The following is a 17,325-nucleotide window of genomic DNA, read 5'->3' on the forward strand; positions in this document are numbered from 1 at the left end:
TTCAGAAATAGTGTATTGTATTTCTTCAGACCTTGTATGTAGTAACTCTTAGACAGTCTGTGACACCAGGTTTGGGGTATTTGAGGTTTTAAAAGTTGTAATAGACGTAGCCTTAAGATATATAATTGTCGACTTCCGCTTATTTATTTAAAATTCCGTTTTTATCACATTATCGGCTTGTGTTTGTTAAAAGAGGTAAAAGTGAAAGTGAAAGTGTAGCAAGTAGTTAAGGTTTGGCTTGCCTAGCTCCCATTAGTAGGTGCCATCATGACTCCCGAGGGTAGGAAATCTGGGTCGTGACACCTAAAAAGGCTAAGCTTTATTTCAAAAGAAATCGAGACCCTGCTCTCACTCAACTCGAACTCAGAAGTTTCGGCAACCTAAGTTTTTATCAGATCACTCCAGACTTAGTCCGAGGGATGACAAAACATTTCGAGGAATATCATATTAACCAATCGAGAACCAAAGGGATTACGATGTCAGGGTCTAGTATTTGGACCGATCGAAGGTACAATGGAAGTTCAGCACAATTCAAAGGCAAATCGAAGAAACTTTTGTAATAATAAAAGACGATTACAAAAGCCCACGAGGGGTCCTTACACAGAAACAAAGAAGCAAAAAACAACAACTAAAAAGCCTAGTCTACTTTCGGAGGTATACCCTCAAGAGCGACATCTACGAGAACCGTTTACTTGGGGACCCTATTTCGATCTTCAGAGTGACGTCTTCGAGAATCTCCTCAGAAACAGCAATAGATGAAAGATGGGGTATAGCCTATCAAAGAGCAAAAGCTTTTAACAAGCAAGGAAAATTGTGGCTTGGTGAAAAATTTGGCGAGTATGGGTCTCGTCAGCACTACTATTGTGAAGCAACTTCTTGAGATATTGCACCGGTATGGGATGCAAAAGTTAGTAGATGATGCCACCTCACTCCATGGAAAGCAGAAGGAATGAGGCGCCACACCAGGTTGAAGTTAAGAGAGATAAGCAGCGGTTTACGGTCCATATATCTTCTGATACGGGAAGAATTGGAGGCTCGTCCCTCATTATTTCGAGCCAACAACAACAACAACAACTCAATATAACCCCACTCAGGAAGAAAAGTTTTGAAAAAGAGTCATGGCATAACTGACAAAGTTGTTGTCGTATGACCTTACGGCCACGAGTTTGAACCATAAAAATAGGAGTTTGGATGAGGATGTAAAGAAGGGGAAGGGCTAAAGGCTATTGAAGAAAGACTGAGTAAAGTCTTGGCTCAAGCAATCCCCCATTTATAGAGGGACAGTAGCGTAATCGACGGCGCAATCAATACTTTTAGAAGACGTATTAACGACGCAATCAATGTTTTTTGGGGAAACAGATCGGCAGCGATCACCACTTTTGGGAAAGCGAACCTGCGGTATATTCAATGCTTCTAGGGAGACAGAACGATGGGATGTCCCAGTCATTTCGAACGCTTACGTCACGAGCATGATGTTCGAGAAAGTCGAGGTCAAGATCGTTCCTTATCATTTCATTCTAAGAAACGCGGGGACTATCTGTACGCGGCCAAAATCGGAAGAGTTCGACTTCGGGGTTATCATAGCATTTCATGCCCGTCCTCGAGGGGCTCGAATGAGAATTTGGAGTATGCCCCCGAGGTGCTTCCCTCGAGGGAGCACATCGGAGGTCGATTTCGGAGCAGCACAAATCGATGACCATCATGGAAAGGCAGGAAAGCTCCCAAAGACACGTGGCTAGAGCTGACCAGGTCTGCAAGAATAGTACAAGTCCGTACTAAGTCATTATACAATTGTAACAGTAGCATTTCCTCATCATTATTACACATGTACTATGTTGGGGTTCCCCCTCATATATAAAGAGGACCCTTGTCATCTTGTAAGGGGATTCAGATTATTACACAACATATTGAATACAATACAATATTCTCTGCTCTTTGCTTACACAATCGTTCTTCACATTTATTGCTTATTCTTTGCTTATTCTTCCATTGTTTATTTATTGTTCTTCATTTATTGCTCATTGTTTACCGCAAAAGGCCATCTTTGAGGCCCTCGTTATCATTGATCCTCCATCGATCGCTCGTCGCCGTTAGCCCATCTAGACCTCGAGGCCCTGCTCTAGCCAGCTCGAGGCCCAGCATTATAACCCTATTGGTTTGCATTTCTCATTTTCTTTACTCACACTTAGCATCTATTGCCTAACAACTAGCGTTAAGATAAATCACGTATTTTTAGAACCACAAAATCAAATATAATTGTAGTTACCATTTTTAAGGTAAACATTCGGTGTTCGATATTTCTTTTGGAATTTGATTAATCTCTTTTCGCACTAAAGTATATCACTCCAAAGGTAAAATGTTGTTCATTAAAGGCAATTAATTCACAAAATCAAAATTTTAATTCTTTAATTAAAAATAGAGATGTACTTACTATTCTGCCCTAAGCTTTGGCAGTAAAGCATGTTCTCATCCTATCATCTTCCCTCACTTTCGGCAACAAATAATGGACATGAAACGTGGACGACCTTTAGAGAGGAAAAGTGTCGCTGCAAATTGTCCTTCATTTTGGTGGCTCTATCCCATCCACAAATTTCTTATCCATCAGTCACATTCTAATATTTTCCTTCTTGTTCTTTTCTGACTCTAATCAGTTATGCTTTCACACTTTAGTATTTTTGAACATAAATATTTCAGATTGATTGACTTATAGGAATAATATTTAATGGCACGTCAAGTGCGTCATAAAACAAAAGAAAGGAAATAGGAAAAGAAATTTCAATTTCATAAGCATAAAGAACTAAGATTTCCATGCTTTGAATCATAAGAATTTGAATAACTTGGATGGATAGATCTCCAATTCAAGCCTTCAGAATGGATTTTTTTATTTATAAAGAACACTTCTTCCTTTGATGGGCTTTAATTACTGGCGTGATTCCGAATTAGTCATGGCACCAAAACGAATAGCGAATCACGTGGAAAACATAACATAAGATTTTAAAATTAGCAGAAGTCAAGTATGTACGACCAGATAACATCAATTCATGAATGTATTGTTTAAATTTCTCTTTTTTTTCTCCCGGCTTTTGCTGCTGTTATAAACAAATTACTCCGTAGTAGAAGAGTTCTAATTAGTTTTACACAAATTCTCCAGTGCTATTGGATTCTTTTAACCACTATTGGTTCCTCTTCTGTTAGTGAAGATTTCAGGCAATAGTTGATGGTAGAAAGTTTGCCCGCGTAGTGTTTGCAAACCATACAAATTTATGCTATGTCATAAGCCATACCAATTTACAGTGCGAGTAAGTTTTTACCATAGTTAATGATGACAATTCACCTAGTCCCTTTTTTCTATCTCCAGGCAGTATATTTTTGTGATTAATTAGATTGTTCCAAAAGAAGGTCAATCGTATGAAAAAAGGAGGATAAAATAAAGACTTCAGTATTTGCGAGTCATAGCCAAACACCTTAAATTTCATCATCACATACTCAAGATCCTTTTGGACTAAATGTATCAACAATAATTTCAACACAGTTAGTATTGCATTGAAGAGTGATCAATTGATCATACCAACACTCAGAATCAGGCCAAAAAAAGGAAGTTTTTTGCGTTTACAATTCTTGATCCCTCATATGGATACAATCTTTTAATAAAGATGCAGAGGAGCAAGTTAACTACTGATACTTGGCATGCTATTAATTCCAACTTCTTTAAGCTTACTAAGCTCAGGCACTATTACTGAACCAAGATCCGGTCGATCTTTCATCCTCAGCTCAGCACACTTGAGTGACAATTTTGCAAACTTAAGAGCCTCTTCAACTGGCCAGTTTTGCACTGTCGGATCTAATAAATCTGCAAATGTACCTTTCTCAATGGCCCTCTCAACATGATGAGTTAAACCCATTGGTGGCCTTGCAGTAATAATTTGGAGCAACATTATGCCGAGGGAATATACATCTGATTTAGTCCCTAACTTTCCTGTTTGTTGATATTCAGGATCTATATAACAAAAAGTTCCAGCAGCTGAAGTCATGTGATATTGTGTCACAGTGTCAGCTACAGATGGTGGAACTAACCTTGCCAACCCAACATCACTGATTTTGCAGACATAATTTCTGTCTAAAAGAATATTTGCTGGTTTGAGATCGCGATGAACAAGAGGTTCTGGCTTTGCTTGGTGAAGGAATAGAAGCCCGGTTGCAATCTCTGCAGCAATTTTGAAGCGAATTTCCCATGGAATTGAAGGGGTATTACCTTTCCGAAAAAGACGATCTTCCAAACTGCCATTATTCATAAACTCATAAACTAAACACCCGTACTCGGGACATGCACCTAATAGTAGCACCAGATTCGGATGCCTAATGAGACTGAGGACCTCAACCTGTAAATGAGAAAGCATTTTTTATGTGCATCAGCAGGTGGCTTGTTGAATACTATACTAACATCAATCGACATTTTAACCAAGGAAAGAGGACATCTATGTATATACTATATACATAGATGAGTGGTTACAAGCTACAACACCTTGCACTTCTAGTAATACTAGTAAGTGAAAATCCATCCCATTTACATGTAGTAAGCCATTGTTTAACCTTTTCAGACAAGAGCTTCCTTAGACATCTCTAAGAATGTGCTCATAAATGTACCGGTAAAAGATTACACAAGATGCTTATGCGCATACTAAGGAAGCTTTTAGATGAAGCATACATACTTGGAACAAAAAACTACCAGGTTATGCATTAGTCAAAAACATTCCCACAATACTAATTTCTTTTATGAAGGTGGTATCTGGACGCTAGCTTATGCATACCTCGATATTCCACCAGGTATCTACTACCTCCCACTAGCACATGTACCGGTTACTCTGCACCAAGACTTAGGCAGATGGGAAGAAATCACCTAGTGGATAACATTCCTATTACAGATTAATCAAAACAATCATGTCATTCACCAAAATGCATCATTATATATGCATTTGTCTCCATGTACAATTTATCATGATTCCCTCCATTGCGTCCCCATTAATTAACTCTAGAAGTGACTCAATGAATGCACATAATTCTATGAAAAATGAAGTTGCTCACCTCAAATAATGAAGGACGTTTCATATCTTAATATGTATTGTAAAAGAAGAATGTATCGATGAATTAGAGATATCAAGAGTTACCTCTTGTTGGAACTGTTTCTTCCCTTGTGCAGCATCAGCACTCAGAACTTTAATGGCAACAGGTGTGTGATCAAGTTTTCCCTTAAAAACAGGTCCATATCCACCTTCTCCAACTTTTAGAGAACTCGAGAAATTTTTGGTTGCTGCCTCAATCTCTTCTATTGTATACTTCCTATAACGGAGATCATTCTGAGATAGAACATTCATTGCTCGATTCTTTTTTTCTCCCTCTCTCTTGGCCTTCAGCTCCGCATACTTCCTTCTTTGTGCTTCTATCTCAGCCATCTTTTGTGCTTTCTTAGCAGCTTCAATAGCAGCTCTGCATTTAGCCTTTTCGGTCTCAGCAATTGCAAGAGCCGCCTCTTCAGCAAGACGGGCTTGTTCAAACCTACGAGCTTCTTCCATTTTCCATTTATTAAGCTCTTCAGCCTGAAATTTAATATACACATAACACATGAAAAGCTTAATCAAGGATAAGAAGAGGAAGAAAGCCTTGGTCCTTTGCATTTGATGTCATAAATTTGTAACTCGTGTTTCCAAGAGCCTTTTATGGCAACAGAAACATACTAACAATTTGTTCATAAAACTTATACACAAGGGTGATATGAATATGATGCTATTTCTTACTCAGTATATAGATAAAATTGTAACTAATAACTATTAATTCATACCTTACGATTTTCTTGGAAGAATAACTCCCCATAAAAATGCTGAATGCACCCATGTAGTTTTGGGCATTGGTAGCCCCTAGACTAATATTATTGGTTCTAAAAGATACCATGCAAATACGGTGGCCTATTCTAGGCATCTAAGCCATGTACTAAGTATCCAAGTAACAAAAACTGAACATTTGATTCTGTGAGTGCTAGTAAAATTTGTAGAAACATGAGTTCCCTTATAATTTCTTTTTTATCTTTGAACTTTAAAACTAGGTTTCTTTTCAATGCATGTTCTATGTTTGATGTTTTTTGCAGATACTTGAGCCTTTAAATTTCTTCTTTCTTTCTATTTTAAATGGTCTTCATTTTTGTGGTTCTAGGCAATTAGACAACGAGACATTACCGCTTGGTTGGCCAAGACAGCTTCTTTGCAAGCTGCATTATACATATCCAAAGTTTGCCTTAGCTCAAGTTTTAATCTTTTCATCTCAGCTTCCAACTGCATTATCACATATGATGAGACAAGTTATTATTCAGCAAATTTGTTACTTTTCATATAACGGAAATGCTCATATTGTGTATTAAGCTACAAATATGCATTGTAATGTAGCTTCTATGATTATATTGCACTTACTGTATATGAGGAGCTTCCATTCCTTGGAGTTTCTTTGATTGCAACTTGTGTGAAGTCAAGATTGTCGGCTGAGATATCAACTGATCTATGGTTAATACGAGCGAAGAGTTCATTACCATCTGATTGAGAATTCCGGCTACATGAATTCATCGGCCCTCCAGAGGGAGCATGAAGATGATCTATCACTACATTAGATGGTCCTTTTTCAGGCCTCGTCTTCTCAGATTCTATAATCTTTGGCTCTGCCCTTGCAAATGACAACCTATTTTGTACCATTTATTCATTAAAATTAGCTAGAGCATAAAGAATTCACACGTTTGCTTAGAGCACAAGGAAGCCTAATTGCCCCTTCACCTATTTCTTAGTTCAACAGTTAAAACTTTAACTCCAAATAAGATGGTGATACAACAAAGGAAGAAGTAACCATAATCATTCTCTATGGGCTATAAGCACTGCCATGCGAAAGTTGTTAGCTTTTTCAAGCCAACAAAACGAAAGGGAAAGTTGGTTAGTTTTATATCATCAGTTGCTTATATGTTGTACCTGGATATGTCTTCTGATTCAGAGTTACTTAATCTAGACGGTGTCCATGCTGATGAGGAATGTTGCCTTGCTGACACAGAAGAAGTTAGAGGTTTTGCTGCTGGTCGGACAGATTGTTGCCTGCCTTTTGAAACTACGTAGACAGTACAAAATTCTGGTGCAGCCTTATTTATGATTGTTGGGACATCAGGAGTCCAATATTTCCTGCAGAAAAAGGTTATGAGCCAAGTTTAAGTTTTTCCTCCACAATGCAGCATAAGAAACAGAGAAACTGAGAGATAATAACCTGCCAAGAGCGCTCCTAGATGATGCACCAAGAACAATGTTGGTAACACAATGACCGTTGATGTAGTCAACAAGTCCTTTGGACACTTCAGTATCCTCAAGGACGATCTCTTTCACTACTATCTGCAATCATTTGAGTAAAGTATGATTTAGCAAAAATTCCAAAATGGTGCAAGCCCGTTTCACCTAAACATTGAAAAACGATGTTACTGTAGGTAATTTATAAATTACTTTAATGGTGCAAAGCACTGAAGCAAAACAAGAGGCTTAGGGGAAAAAAGGAACAGAAATGAGAAAACAGCCACTATTTCTTGTGATCGTAAGGACCAAACAGAGGACAATGCGGTGTTTAATATAACTTTATTTTTTTTGCCATATTTGCTAAATATATATAACTATCAAAAGTATCCTTAGAAATCATTAGGAAATTATTAAAGGGTAAAGAGTATCATAATGTAGAATGGCATCAATATATTTAGAAGTGATTAAAATGGAAAGAATGTCATATAAAATAGAATGAAGGAAGTGTTTGGTCGATTCAAAGGAACATAAAGTTAGACATAATGATTGAACAGAAAAAGAGTAAAAATGCTAACTTTGTTATGGATTTCTCAAAAATGCCATCTTTCTTATCTTTTCTTTTGTCGTTCTAGTCAAACGTCAATCTACCTCTATGATATGTTTAATTCACTTACCCTTTTACGCGCAGAATAAGCCCTGAAAGGAGTGAAGACATTTTGAGTATCTTCGTCGCTTGATCCTCCATTTGCATCTGGAGCAGCTTCATTCCCACCACCCGCTACAAAGCAGCAACAATGTCACAATAAACAACCAAAATTCAACTGTTTCAGATATAGAAGAATGGACCACATTTGGAAATTGTTATCCGAAAGCCACTAGCATAACTAATACAAATTAGCACTTTGTAAGGCCCATAAAAGGGAATTAGGAGCTTGTGCATTCCAAGGGCTTGAACCCGACACCTTAAATGGAGGGATATCATCCATTCTACCACTCTTTGGTGGTAAACCAAAAGCATATTTCACTTACATTCACAAAAGGGGAGCCTTGGAGCAACTATAAAGTTATCTCATATGACCTGTAGCTCACGAGTTCGAGCCATGAAATCCAAAGGCGACTTAACAAAGTCGGTGGCCTAAAGCCAAACCTTATTGAGTGGCCTTAATTAAGTCTTTTTCTTATTTTTTTTTTTAAATCCATTTTACCTCTTTATAGTTAATATTATTCTATAAGCAATATATGCATTTGGAAATGAAGCAAGTACTTTTATCTAATCAAATATATTAATTAGAGTATTATCTTCTACTTGTACTATCTTTCCGTAATACTTTTAATTCAAAAATAAGTTTAAACCATCAATATCTATCTTGGTTAAGGCAATGTCTTTCAAATTCTCGTCACCTAATTTTATCAAATTCTTTTACCTTTAAACATGAAATCAAAAACATTTTCATATGCTTCTAATTGTTCAAAATTTTGAAGTTTTATTTTCTTAGTTTATTAAAAAGTTTGGACCTTTTTACTTCAAAATATTTAAATTTTTAAAAAATTAATTTATTATATCTACTACTAATGAAAAATGGAGGTCCCTAAAATTTTGGGGCCTAAAGCCCTTGCCTTATGCTTCGGCCGGCACTGATGAAAAATGCTTGCATAAGGGTCGAAATACTATGTGGACCGAGCTGCCTTTTTTATAGGTGCAATAAAAAGACTTAAATTTCTAATAATATATATACAATTTGAATACCAAATTATGGATCCCTTAGGACTGAGTTGAGGAATGGGAATAAGAGAAAAAGGGTACCTACGATTTGGTGACTTCTTGATTCGAACATGGAGCAATACAAGATTGGGATTGGTTGTAAGGAGATTATCAACAGCCCATTTCACAGCAGAGGCGCTATTCTTATCTTTATCAACTGCCACAACTATAGGGCGGTGGTGGCTACCGCCATCATCTGACGAAGCCATTTTTATGACACAATGAAAAAGTTGGTGGTGGTAAGAGAAAAGGAGGCTACGCCGCTAGTTACCTCCCGCCACTTTCAACCACCATAACGGCCAAACTTCTTTTACCTTGGAATCATTAGTTTTACAAAATGATTTGGTGGACAAATTTCTATGTTTATCTCTGCTCCATTAACTATTTTTACCAGTTTGACTAGGTCTATGGTGCTGTTTTTTTAGATAAAAATGAGGGAGGGGGGGGGGGGGGGAATACAAACGAAAAAGAAAAAAAGTGATACAATTATTGCATGTTTGATTTCATCTTAATTATTTCAATGTATGCATATCCGGTATTTCTGTCCATCAAAACTTTGATATCTGAATCCTTATTTCTAAAGTTTCGCTCACTTTATTGATCACCAAGCCACACACGCTGAGGTGCAATTTTTATATGTTCAACTATAGCATAATACATAAATACCCTCAACTATGTTCAACTATAGCATAACACATAGCACAACTATAGCAAAGTTTAGGTGTGTAGTTGAAAATTCCGGACAAGTTGAGGGTGATGTTCGTGTATTATCCCTTTAAATATGACTCTCTGAAGTAGAGGACATTCAGTTAGGGTGAAGAGAATACAAATTTTAGAAGAAAAAACTCTACTCTGAATTGCTTATTATGAATCTACAATGTCAAAGTAATACTAGGTTAAAATACCTCATAGAACCTTTTAACACTTTGAGGCATAATGACCATTACATTTGATTATAATAATGTAGTTGCTCCTATTTCAAATAACTAAAAGAAGAAAATTACATACAGAATGGAGCATGTACTAAAATACATACAGAAACCTACTCCAATAAAAGCCATTATCCCAGATTCCCAGTTGAAAAATGTAAGGGCTTGACTACAATTTGAACCATATTTAGTTTATACTGCAAATCTATAATAAATGAAACAGCAGATTGAGAGGCCAATTATGTTAGGTTTTGCTCTTAAACTTTCTTTGGGCTTTCAAGTCCACCACAATCACAGTTATGTTGTCCTTGCTGCCCTTTTGAAGAGCTCGATTCGACAAGCACTCTGCTGCAGCCTGTGCTGCTGGATCAATTCCTTCGCCCCTTTCCATGGGGAGCGTTACACCGTTCTTTTTATGCCACATAAGTATGCGTTTACGAGCCATATCACAAACTTCTTCATTTGTCATGACATCCCATAAACCATCACTCGCAAGAATAAGGCATTCGTCATCCTTGGCTCGAGGTATGAACGTTACTTCTGGATCAGGAATAATCCAAGGCTTCAAGTATCTATCTCCTGCAATCAATAATAACTGGCTTGAAAGAAAGAAAAAGATCTATTTACCAACAAAAAGTAGGACTTCTAATATGTCAATATTTACTCTAGATCAAATCTGTCCAAGTGATAAACATCCCAAGAAAACACATAATAAGAAAATAGCTACAAGCTGGATAACATGATGCTACTGGCCACAGGTTACTTCTCATATCAACTTACATATACAAGAATGTTCAGAAGAAATGTCTTTATGCAATCCTGCAGCTCACTTAGTGTACCTTTCTAATGAGAATTCTAATTTAAGTTGCTCGGACACGGGTGCGGATCTAGAGGTCGGGTCCTTCGAGATGTAAATTCTAAGATTCAGGGATATGGATCCTAGTACGAATACAAGTACGGGATCCGGCTAAAAATAATTCAAAAAAATAAAAATATAAAAATATCTCTAAATTATAAGAAATTTTGTGGAATACTTATGTATAACTTGTAAAGTGTGAATTTCTTTTTTATTTTCAAGTTGTGAATAAGTAAAGAATTGATTTTCTAGATAAGGTATGTTATTTTCTTCAAATTTACCCTACATTTTTTGTTCTGATTTTGAGAATCAAATTGTATCTCGTCTTGAATTTTCCCATCTGTCGTGGTCAAAGTACCCAAAATTGTTTAACCATATCCAGTACGGATTCTATATCCCCACTCATACTAGTGTCGTATCGACACGAGTACGGCACCTAAGCTGCTATGTCGGAGCAACTCTAATTCCTGAAAGCTTTGGCGTCCAAGCATAGGTAGCAATATATTTTATAATTCAAACATCTTAGACCAAATGGAAGAGGCAGAGCCATACAACATGCACTACTACATAATAGAAGCTAGAGTATATTGGTTGTATCACCAATCATGGAATCTTGAATTAGCTTCTCTTTTAAGAATGAACTGTGCTCCGGTACAATCTATCGAGTATGTTTTCAAGATGGCCTCAGAAATTCCGATATGGAAATGAAAACTGATGACCATAATAAAACATATGAGCGGACCGATATATCACAATCTCGCTTGAGAAAATGGAAGTAGATTTAAATGAAGTCCAATAATTAAAGTTATGCTCAAGTTCAACATGCAAGTGAAAAGAACTTTAAGTGTCATATAAGTGATAAGCGGAAATATTTCATTCCCCTAGATGGAAGCGCATTAGGTAACACAAAAAAGGCACCAAGTAATGGTAAAGAATTAAAGCTAATAGCTCATACTCCATAGTTGTATGGTCAAAATACAAAAAACTCAGCTGGTGATTAGAGTATCTTGCAAATGCTAGTAAAAGGTTAGCTAGGAGAAAACATACCGATGGACCTAGACATTGCAAGAACACCAAAAACACGATGGCCATTCCACTGTATCACCTTGCCTCCAGCTGCTTCAATCCTTTCATATTCATCTTCTCGGTTTGGCTGACAAAGAGAACGGACTTAAAAATGAGTACATAGAGAACAATTGTTATGCAAGTAAATATAGTCTAAAATTTTGCTTACTTTGTGATCCACTGACAATGCCAAGGGTTCCTTCCCACGACACAGAACAGCCCTTGAATCGCCACTGTTTGACACTATAATGTGAGATGAACAAACAATGGCAACAACCGCTGTGGAGCCTACAGTTTCTGGGGCAACAGGCTCATGACTATCTCCCCCTCCAATCTCAGCATCAACTTTAAGAAAACAGTTGGTAAATGCTTTTCTCCAGTGCTCTTGGCAACTTTGCCTCATACTTTCATCACTGAGATTTGTCATAATAGTTTCCAACTCCTCAATCAAAACAGCATGCATCCGGTCTCGGCAGTAATTTGCCACCTGAAAAGAAAAAAAAAAGAATCAAATTTATTGTTCATATGTAGTTAACAAGAAGAGTTGTGCAAACCTAAGTGAGAAAGAGAGAAGAGAGAGACAGAGACCTGAGAACCACCATGGCCATCATAAACTCCAAAGAAATGAGTCGTCAAATGACTTAAGCGACTAGGCTGTCCATCAAACGCGCGATCACCAATTAGCATCTGTAGAGGAATTTTCAAGAATCTAGGAACAGTTGCAAATGCATCTTCCATTTCTGGTCTCCTTCCACAGATGGATGTATATCCCCATAGGGGTATGTAGTCCACTTCAAAAACACTTCGGCTGACTGTTGCACTCAAGCCTTTATCTAGGGGTAGCTGAACTACAACTTCAGATGATTTTGAGATCTGCTCTTCAAGTCCATTGGAAGCTTCCACGAGTCTAGTCACAGTATCCTCAACATCTGACTCAGCTAGAACCTCAGTCTTAGCAATAAGTTCGACATGGCTGATGATTTTCTGAGAATCTACGAAATCCTGACCTTCTATATCAGACGCTATCTCAAAACATATAAAATCATCAGCGCATATACTACTACAATCGCTCACCACTGACAAGGAACACGAACTATCAAGAATCTGATCACCTTCCAATGAAAAGGAATCATCATCACCAGCAATCCAGTTGCTTTCATTTTCAGAAATCACATCAAGCGACATAGTCCCTTCACTCCTGCTCTCTTCAGGCACAGATGATACTGTAATACTAAGGTCACTCTCTGAATCAGCAGAGCCGCAATCATCATTGCCACCAGAAACTGAGTCTGCCAAAGTTTTAGTCTCAGAATTAGAATACAAGCTCGCCGTATCATCCATCGACTTTAGCCTAGTAAAATCCATATAACTTCCTAAGCTTGGGTTATGACAGATCAAATTACCAAATATAAATGGCACTGCAACCGCCGGATACATCTCCTTCATCGAACTCACTATATTGAAAGCAGTAAAAGTTGACCACCCCCTCTAAAACTAAACTGCCTTTCATTGTTAAACTAATTCATCACCTCTCTTTAGAATCAGTAATAGTCCTATCATGAGCTTCAGCATACCATTTTCCATGCCTAATTAAATCAACTAGTAAAAGACCATTCTTTTACATTGCGCGGCGCCCCATTAATCAGGATGCTTGGCAGAAATTGGTAATCAGTTCTGTTTAGCAAAAAAGAAACAACAAGAACCCCCTTTTTTGGTGCAAAATCTAACTTCTTCTTCAACTATATATACTCAGAACATAACAATATTCACTAGAGATCCTTACATCCACTCAATTAATATGGGTAATAAGATAAAAAACCAAACTTTACATAAATCCTTAGTCTTTAATGACAAGAAAGACTGGTAACAAGGAAAGGGTCATGTGAATTAACCTATGAAAAGCTTAAAGCCAATTACCAAGAATCACATGAAAGCACAAAAAAGCAGGTACCCTTTTTCTGATAAAACTTCAGTACCCTGGATCTGAGGTAATTCACAACAACCCCTCTTTGAAATATAGTCCTTTTGTCTTCTATATTTCAAACAATTATTACCTCAATATGTAACAAACAAATAAAAATAAATCAGATGGTAAACGTAGAAGATGAAATAGCTACTACCTAATCCTCTTCTTTTCAAGAACTTGTAATCTTCTTCACTGTTTATTGACTTAGAAGACAAGAGAGTTAGCACAAAGAATCAAGAATAGAAGAAATGGGGTTGCTTTCTGAATTGGAAAATAATACTAGTATAATTCATTGAAGTGACCTTCCTTTTTTATATTTTTATATAGTATTATTTTCTATGTTCAGTTCAGGACTTCTGAAAGCTCAACAAAAGTGAGTTGAGTGGAGAAAAAGTTGAGAATTTAAAGAAAACACATGTATCCAGAAAAAAAATACTAAAAAATAAAAATTTCTCCCGTTATGTGACAGAGTTTGAATTTATATAAAGTTAAAAAATAAATTAAAACTTATCGTTTTAAATATGATATAGCAATTTCATGGCTATAAAATTTTTAAAACTTATAGAATTGAACATATCGTGGCATTTTGTGACTATAAAAACATCTTATTAAATATAAAGTAATAAATATAAAATTAGTTATTTTTAAAATATAAAATATATTATTTTTGCTAAAAAATAATAGTAAAGGAAATAATCACATTAATTGAACAGAAGAAATGTTGTTTCCTATTTTCACTTCCAGAGAATATAAAGAGAAACAAAAAATAAAGAACAAATGTCAAATGTGAAAGAGCACATTAAAGCATCTCCACTCATTCAATGTTTGATCATTCACTTTTCACTCTCCAATTCAATGCCCCCACGCTTCCTGTCTTTTTGCTTATTGGTGAACAAAAATAAATAACAACAAACAACAACAACGACCCAGTATAATCTTATAAGTGGGGTCTAGGGAGGGTAATATGTACGCAGACTTTACCCCTGCCCCGAAGGGTAGAGAGGCTGTTACAAAAATAAATGACTTTTATAATGACTCGTGTCCATTATTCAACCAAAAATGCTCCAATTAGAAAGCCTTTGATACTTTCTTTCTCTTGGATGATTTTCATCCAATGGCAATTAAGTGGGCATTACTATTAAGAATGTGCTGAGATGGTTGGTCCCTCTATCCTTGTCGACTTCAAATTCTGTAATAGAAAATTCTTGTGAGGAAATTCTTTTCTTAGCTGATATATTCGGCGTGAATCTATATTAATCGTAATAGTAGACTGCAGATACTAAATGATTAAGAAGGTGTTTGGATTAGTTTTAAAGTTGGTCAAATCAATTTTTGAGCTTTTTTTAGGTATTTGCAGTGTTTGATAAAGTCAAAAATACTTAAAATAATTAAAAATTGTTTAAAACAAAAAGTTGGGCAACCCCATCTGTTTAACTTGAAAATGATAATAATAATTAAATTTGATTATGTGGTTCTAAAAATATGTGATTTATCCTTACGCTAATTGTTAGGCAATAGATGCTAAGTGTGAGTTAGGAAAATGAGATAAGAGCTTAAAAAGTGTATATTTATGCGGACCGAGTGGCCGAAAGTCGGGGCCTCGAGCTAGACTATACGGGACCTCGGGGTCAAGCTAAGCATTAGGTTGGGGCCGATTGATGAAGAACTAACAGTTCTAAGAGCTTTGATGAGGGCTTTTTATGATCAATGATGAGCAATAAATGAAGAACAATTAATGAAACGCGATAAATGTAAGTAATGAATCTGAGGAAATACAATAGAGAGTGTTTAAGTTAGAGAGCAGAGAATGTTCTTGTATTGAATATCATGTATGCAAAAAATAACAAGGGTCTCATTTATATAGGAGGAGGAATCTCAACATAGTACACATGCATTTATTACAAAGATATGCGGCTGGTACAGCCATTTAATGCCACATTACGAGCTTGTACTATTCTTATGGACTTGGTTAGCTCTAATCACTCGCCTTGGGAATCTCCCACTCGTTCATCATAGCCACCAATTTGTACTGCCCCGAGGTCGAGTTGTGCCTCGAACCTTCTGGTTCATCAAACCTCGAGTTGTGCCTCGAGCCTTCTGGCAACGAGCTACGGAATGCTGTGATGACCCCAAAATCGGACTCTTCGATTTTAGCCATATACACCAACTTATTACTTTTTGGCTTAAAAATTATTTCTGCGAAAAAATCAATTTTTTAAGCCAATCCAAACAGGCTCTAAATAAAAAATAAGCAGTCATGTGATCGGTGATAATGCCATGCTGACGAAAACATGAAACCAAAATAAATTAATATCACCATAACAACGCACTTTTAGTTCATCTTTAGTAAGTATAGCATTTAGAATTATAATACTGAAATTAATAACTCGATTCATTGAATAAATATGGAATATATGGTATATAATCCAAACCATGTGTTTAGAGTGAAATTGATTAAACTTGGATAAGTTTTTATTTACAATTTTTATCTTAGATATTATACGAGAATAGCTAATCCTGGTATTATTATCCTACCTAATGTAGATCTGGGATAAAGTAATACCAATATTTCTGCATAATCAATATTAGCTAACATAATAATTGTAAACTTTATAACGAAATGAGTAATACAATATTTAATTGGATGTATGTGATTATGCATTTGCTTTAATTTGTCTTATTTGTTATTATCCGAAGTTATGCGGTCCACGTATAAGAAAAACTAATTAAGATAAATTGACAAAACAAAAGAACTCTTAAATTAAGCAATTCTTATATTGTCTTTAACTACGAAAAAGGGCCAAGGCTCATAAGTACTTTTCGTTAACCTTTTATTCTATAAATACTCTTAATAAAAGTATCCCTCAAACTAATGAAAGGCGGATCCAAAATTTGAAGGTCGCAGTGGTACTTTTTGATTCAATCAAAATCTACTTTGTATTTAGGGTGCTTACTATGAATATATTGTTAGAACATGCGCAGCGGAAGCAAGCATACGGACCAGACATCAAATAGATCTAAATTAAACTAGATAATGCTATAATCACTGGATTAGAAGCACTAACCTCTTGAAATCGTTACACAAATCTTCCACACAGCAAGAATATAGGGCTGCAGTCTTCTGCTATATGCCTAGTAAAACCTTGAACGATTTTGCTTTTGGGTGGGCAAGAACAATACAACTCTAAAAGGTGAGTTATTTGGTGAAATTAGTCTTCCTTTAATAGACGGATTTTTGGCCGAAATTATGCTCCAAAAACGTGTAGGATTCTGCTATTACAAGTAGAATCCTACTCCAGCTCTACTAGATGACTTTTCTTCCAAGTCACTTCTTATCCAAGTCTTGTCCAGGTTTTTACTAGGTATAGCAAAGACCACATAAATAATAATAGGCTACCAGTTATAGCATTAATTCGAAATTAGCATGAATTAATTCTTAC

General features: G+C 36.2%; 2 protein-coding genes across 4 annotated transcripts; both read right to left on the bottom strand.

Annotated features, from left to right (window-relative positions):
- Positions 1-3,473: 3,473 nt before the first annotated feature.
- On the bottom strand, positions 3,474-9,553 carry LOC107782696 (U-box domain-containing protein 35). Of its 2 annotated transcripts, none has more exons than XM_016603627.2 (8): positions 9,116-9,553; positions 7,982-8,085; positions 7,288-7,409; positions 7,002-7,205; positions 6,459-6,720; positions 6,228-6,323; positions 5,166-5,594; positions 3,474-4,379 (listed from the first exon to the last, which is right to left on the bottom strand). In XM_016603627.2, exons 1-8 carry the CDS (start codon positions 9,276-9,278, stop codon positions 3,669-3,671), a joined length of 2,091 nt encoding a protein of 696 aa, XP_016459113.1. In that variant the 5' UTR covers positions 9,279-9,553; the 3' UTR covers positions 3,474-3,668. The 2 variants fall into 2 exon arrangements, with proteins under 2 accessions (XP_016459113.1, XP_016459114.1); XM_016603628.2 differs by having other exon boundaries at positions 9,112-9,553.
- Positions 9,554-9,899: 346 nt separating this feature from the next.
- LOC107782695 (protein phosphatase 2C 16-like) lies at positions 9,900-14,636 on the bottom strand. Of its 2 annotated transcripts, XM_016603626.2 has the most exons (5): positions 14,040-14,178; positions 12,508-13,208; positions 12,089-12,406; positions 11,902-12,007; positions 9,900-10,577 (listed from the first exon to the last, which is right to left on the bottom strand). In XM_016603626.2, exons 2-5 carry the CDS (start codon positions 13,102-13,104, stop codon positions 10,243-10,245), a joined length of 1,356 nt encoding a protein of 451 aa, XP_016459112.1. In that variant the 5' UTR covers positions 13,105-13,208; positions 14,040-14,178; the 3' UTR covers positions 9,900-10,242. The 2 variants fall into 2 exon arrangements, with proteins under 2 accessions (XP_016459112.1, XP_016459111.1); XM_016603625.2 differs by having other exon boundaries at positions 12,508-14,636.
- Positions 14,637-17,325: the final 2,689 nt, after the last annotated feature.

Source organism: Nicotiana tabacum, chromosome 20 (assembly GCF_000715075.1).
Source record: "Nicotiana tabacum cultivar K326 chromosome 20, ASM71507v2, whole genome shotgun sequence".
In the NCBI taxonomy this organism is placed as follows: Eukaryota; Viridiplantae; Streptophyta; class Magnoliopsida; order Solanales; family Solanaceae; genus Nicotiana; species Nicotiana tabacum.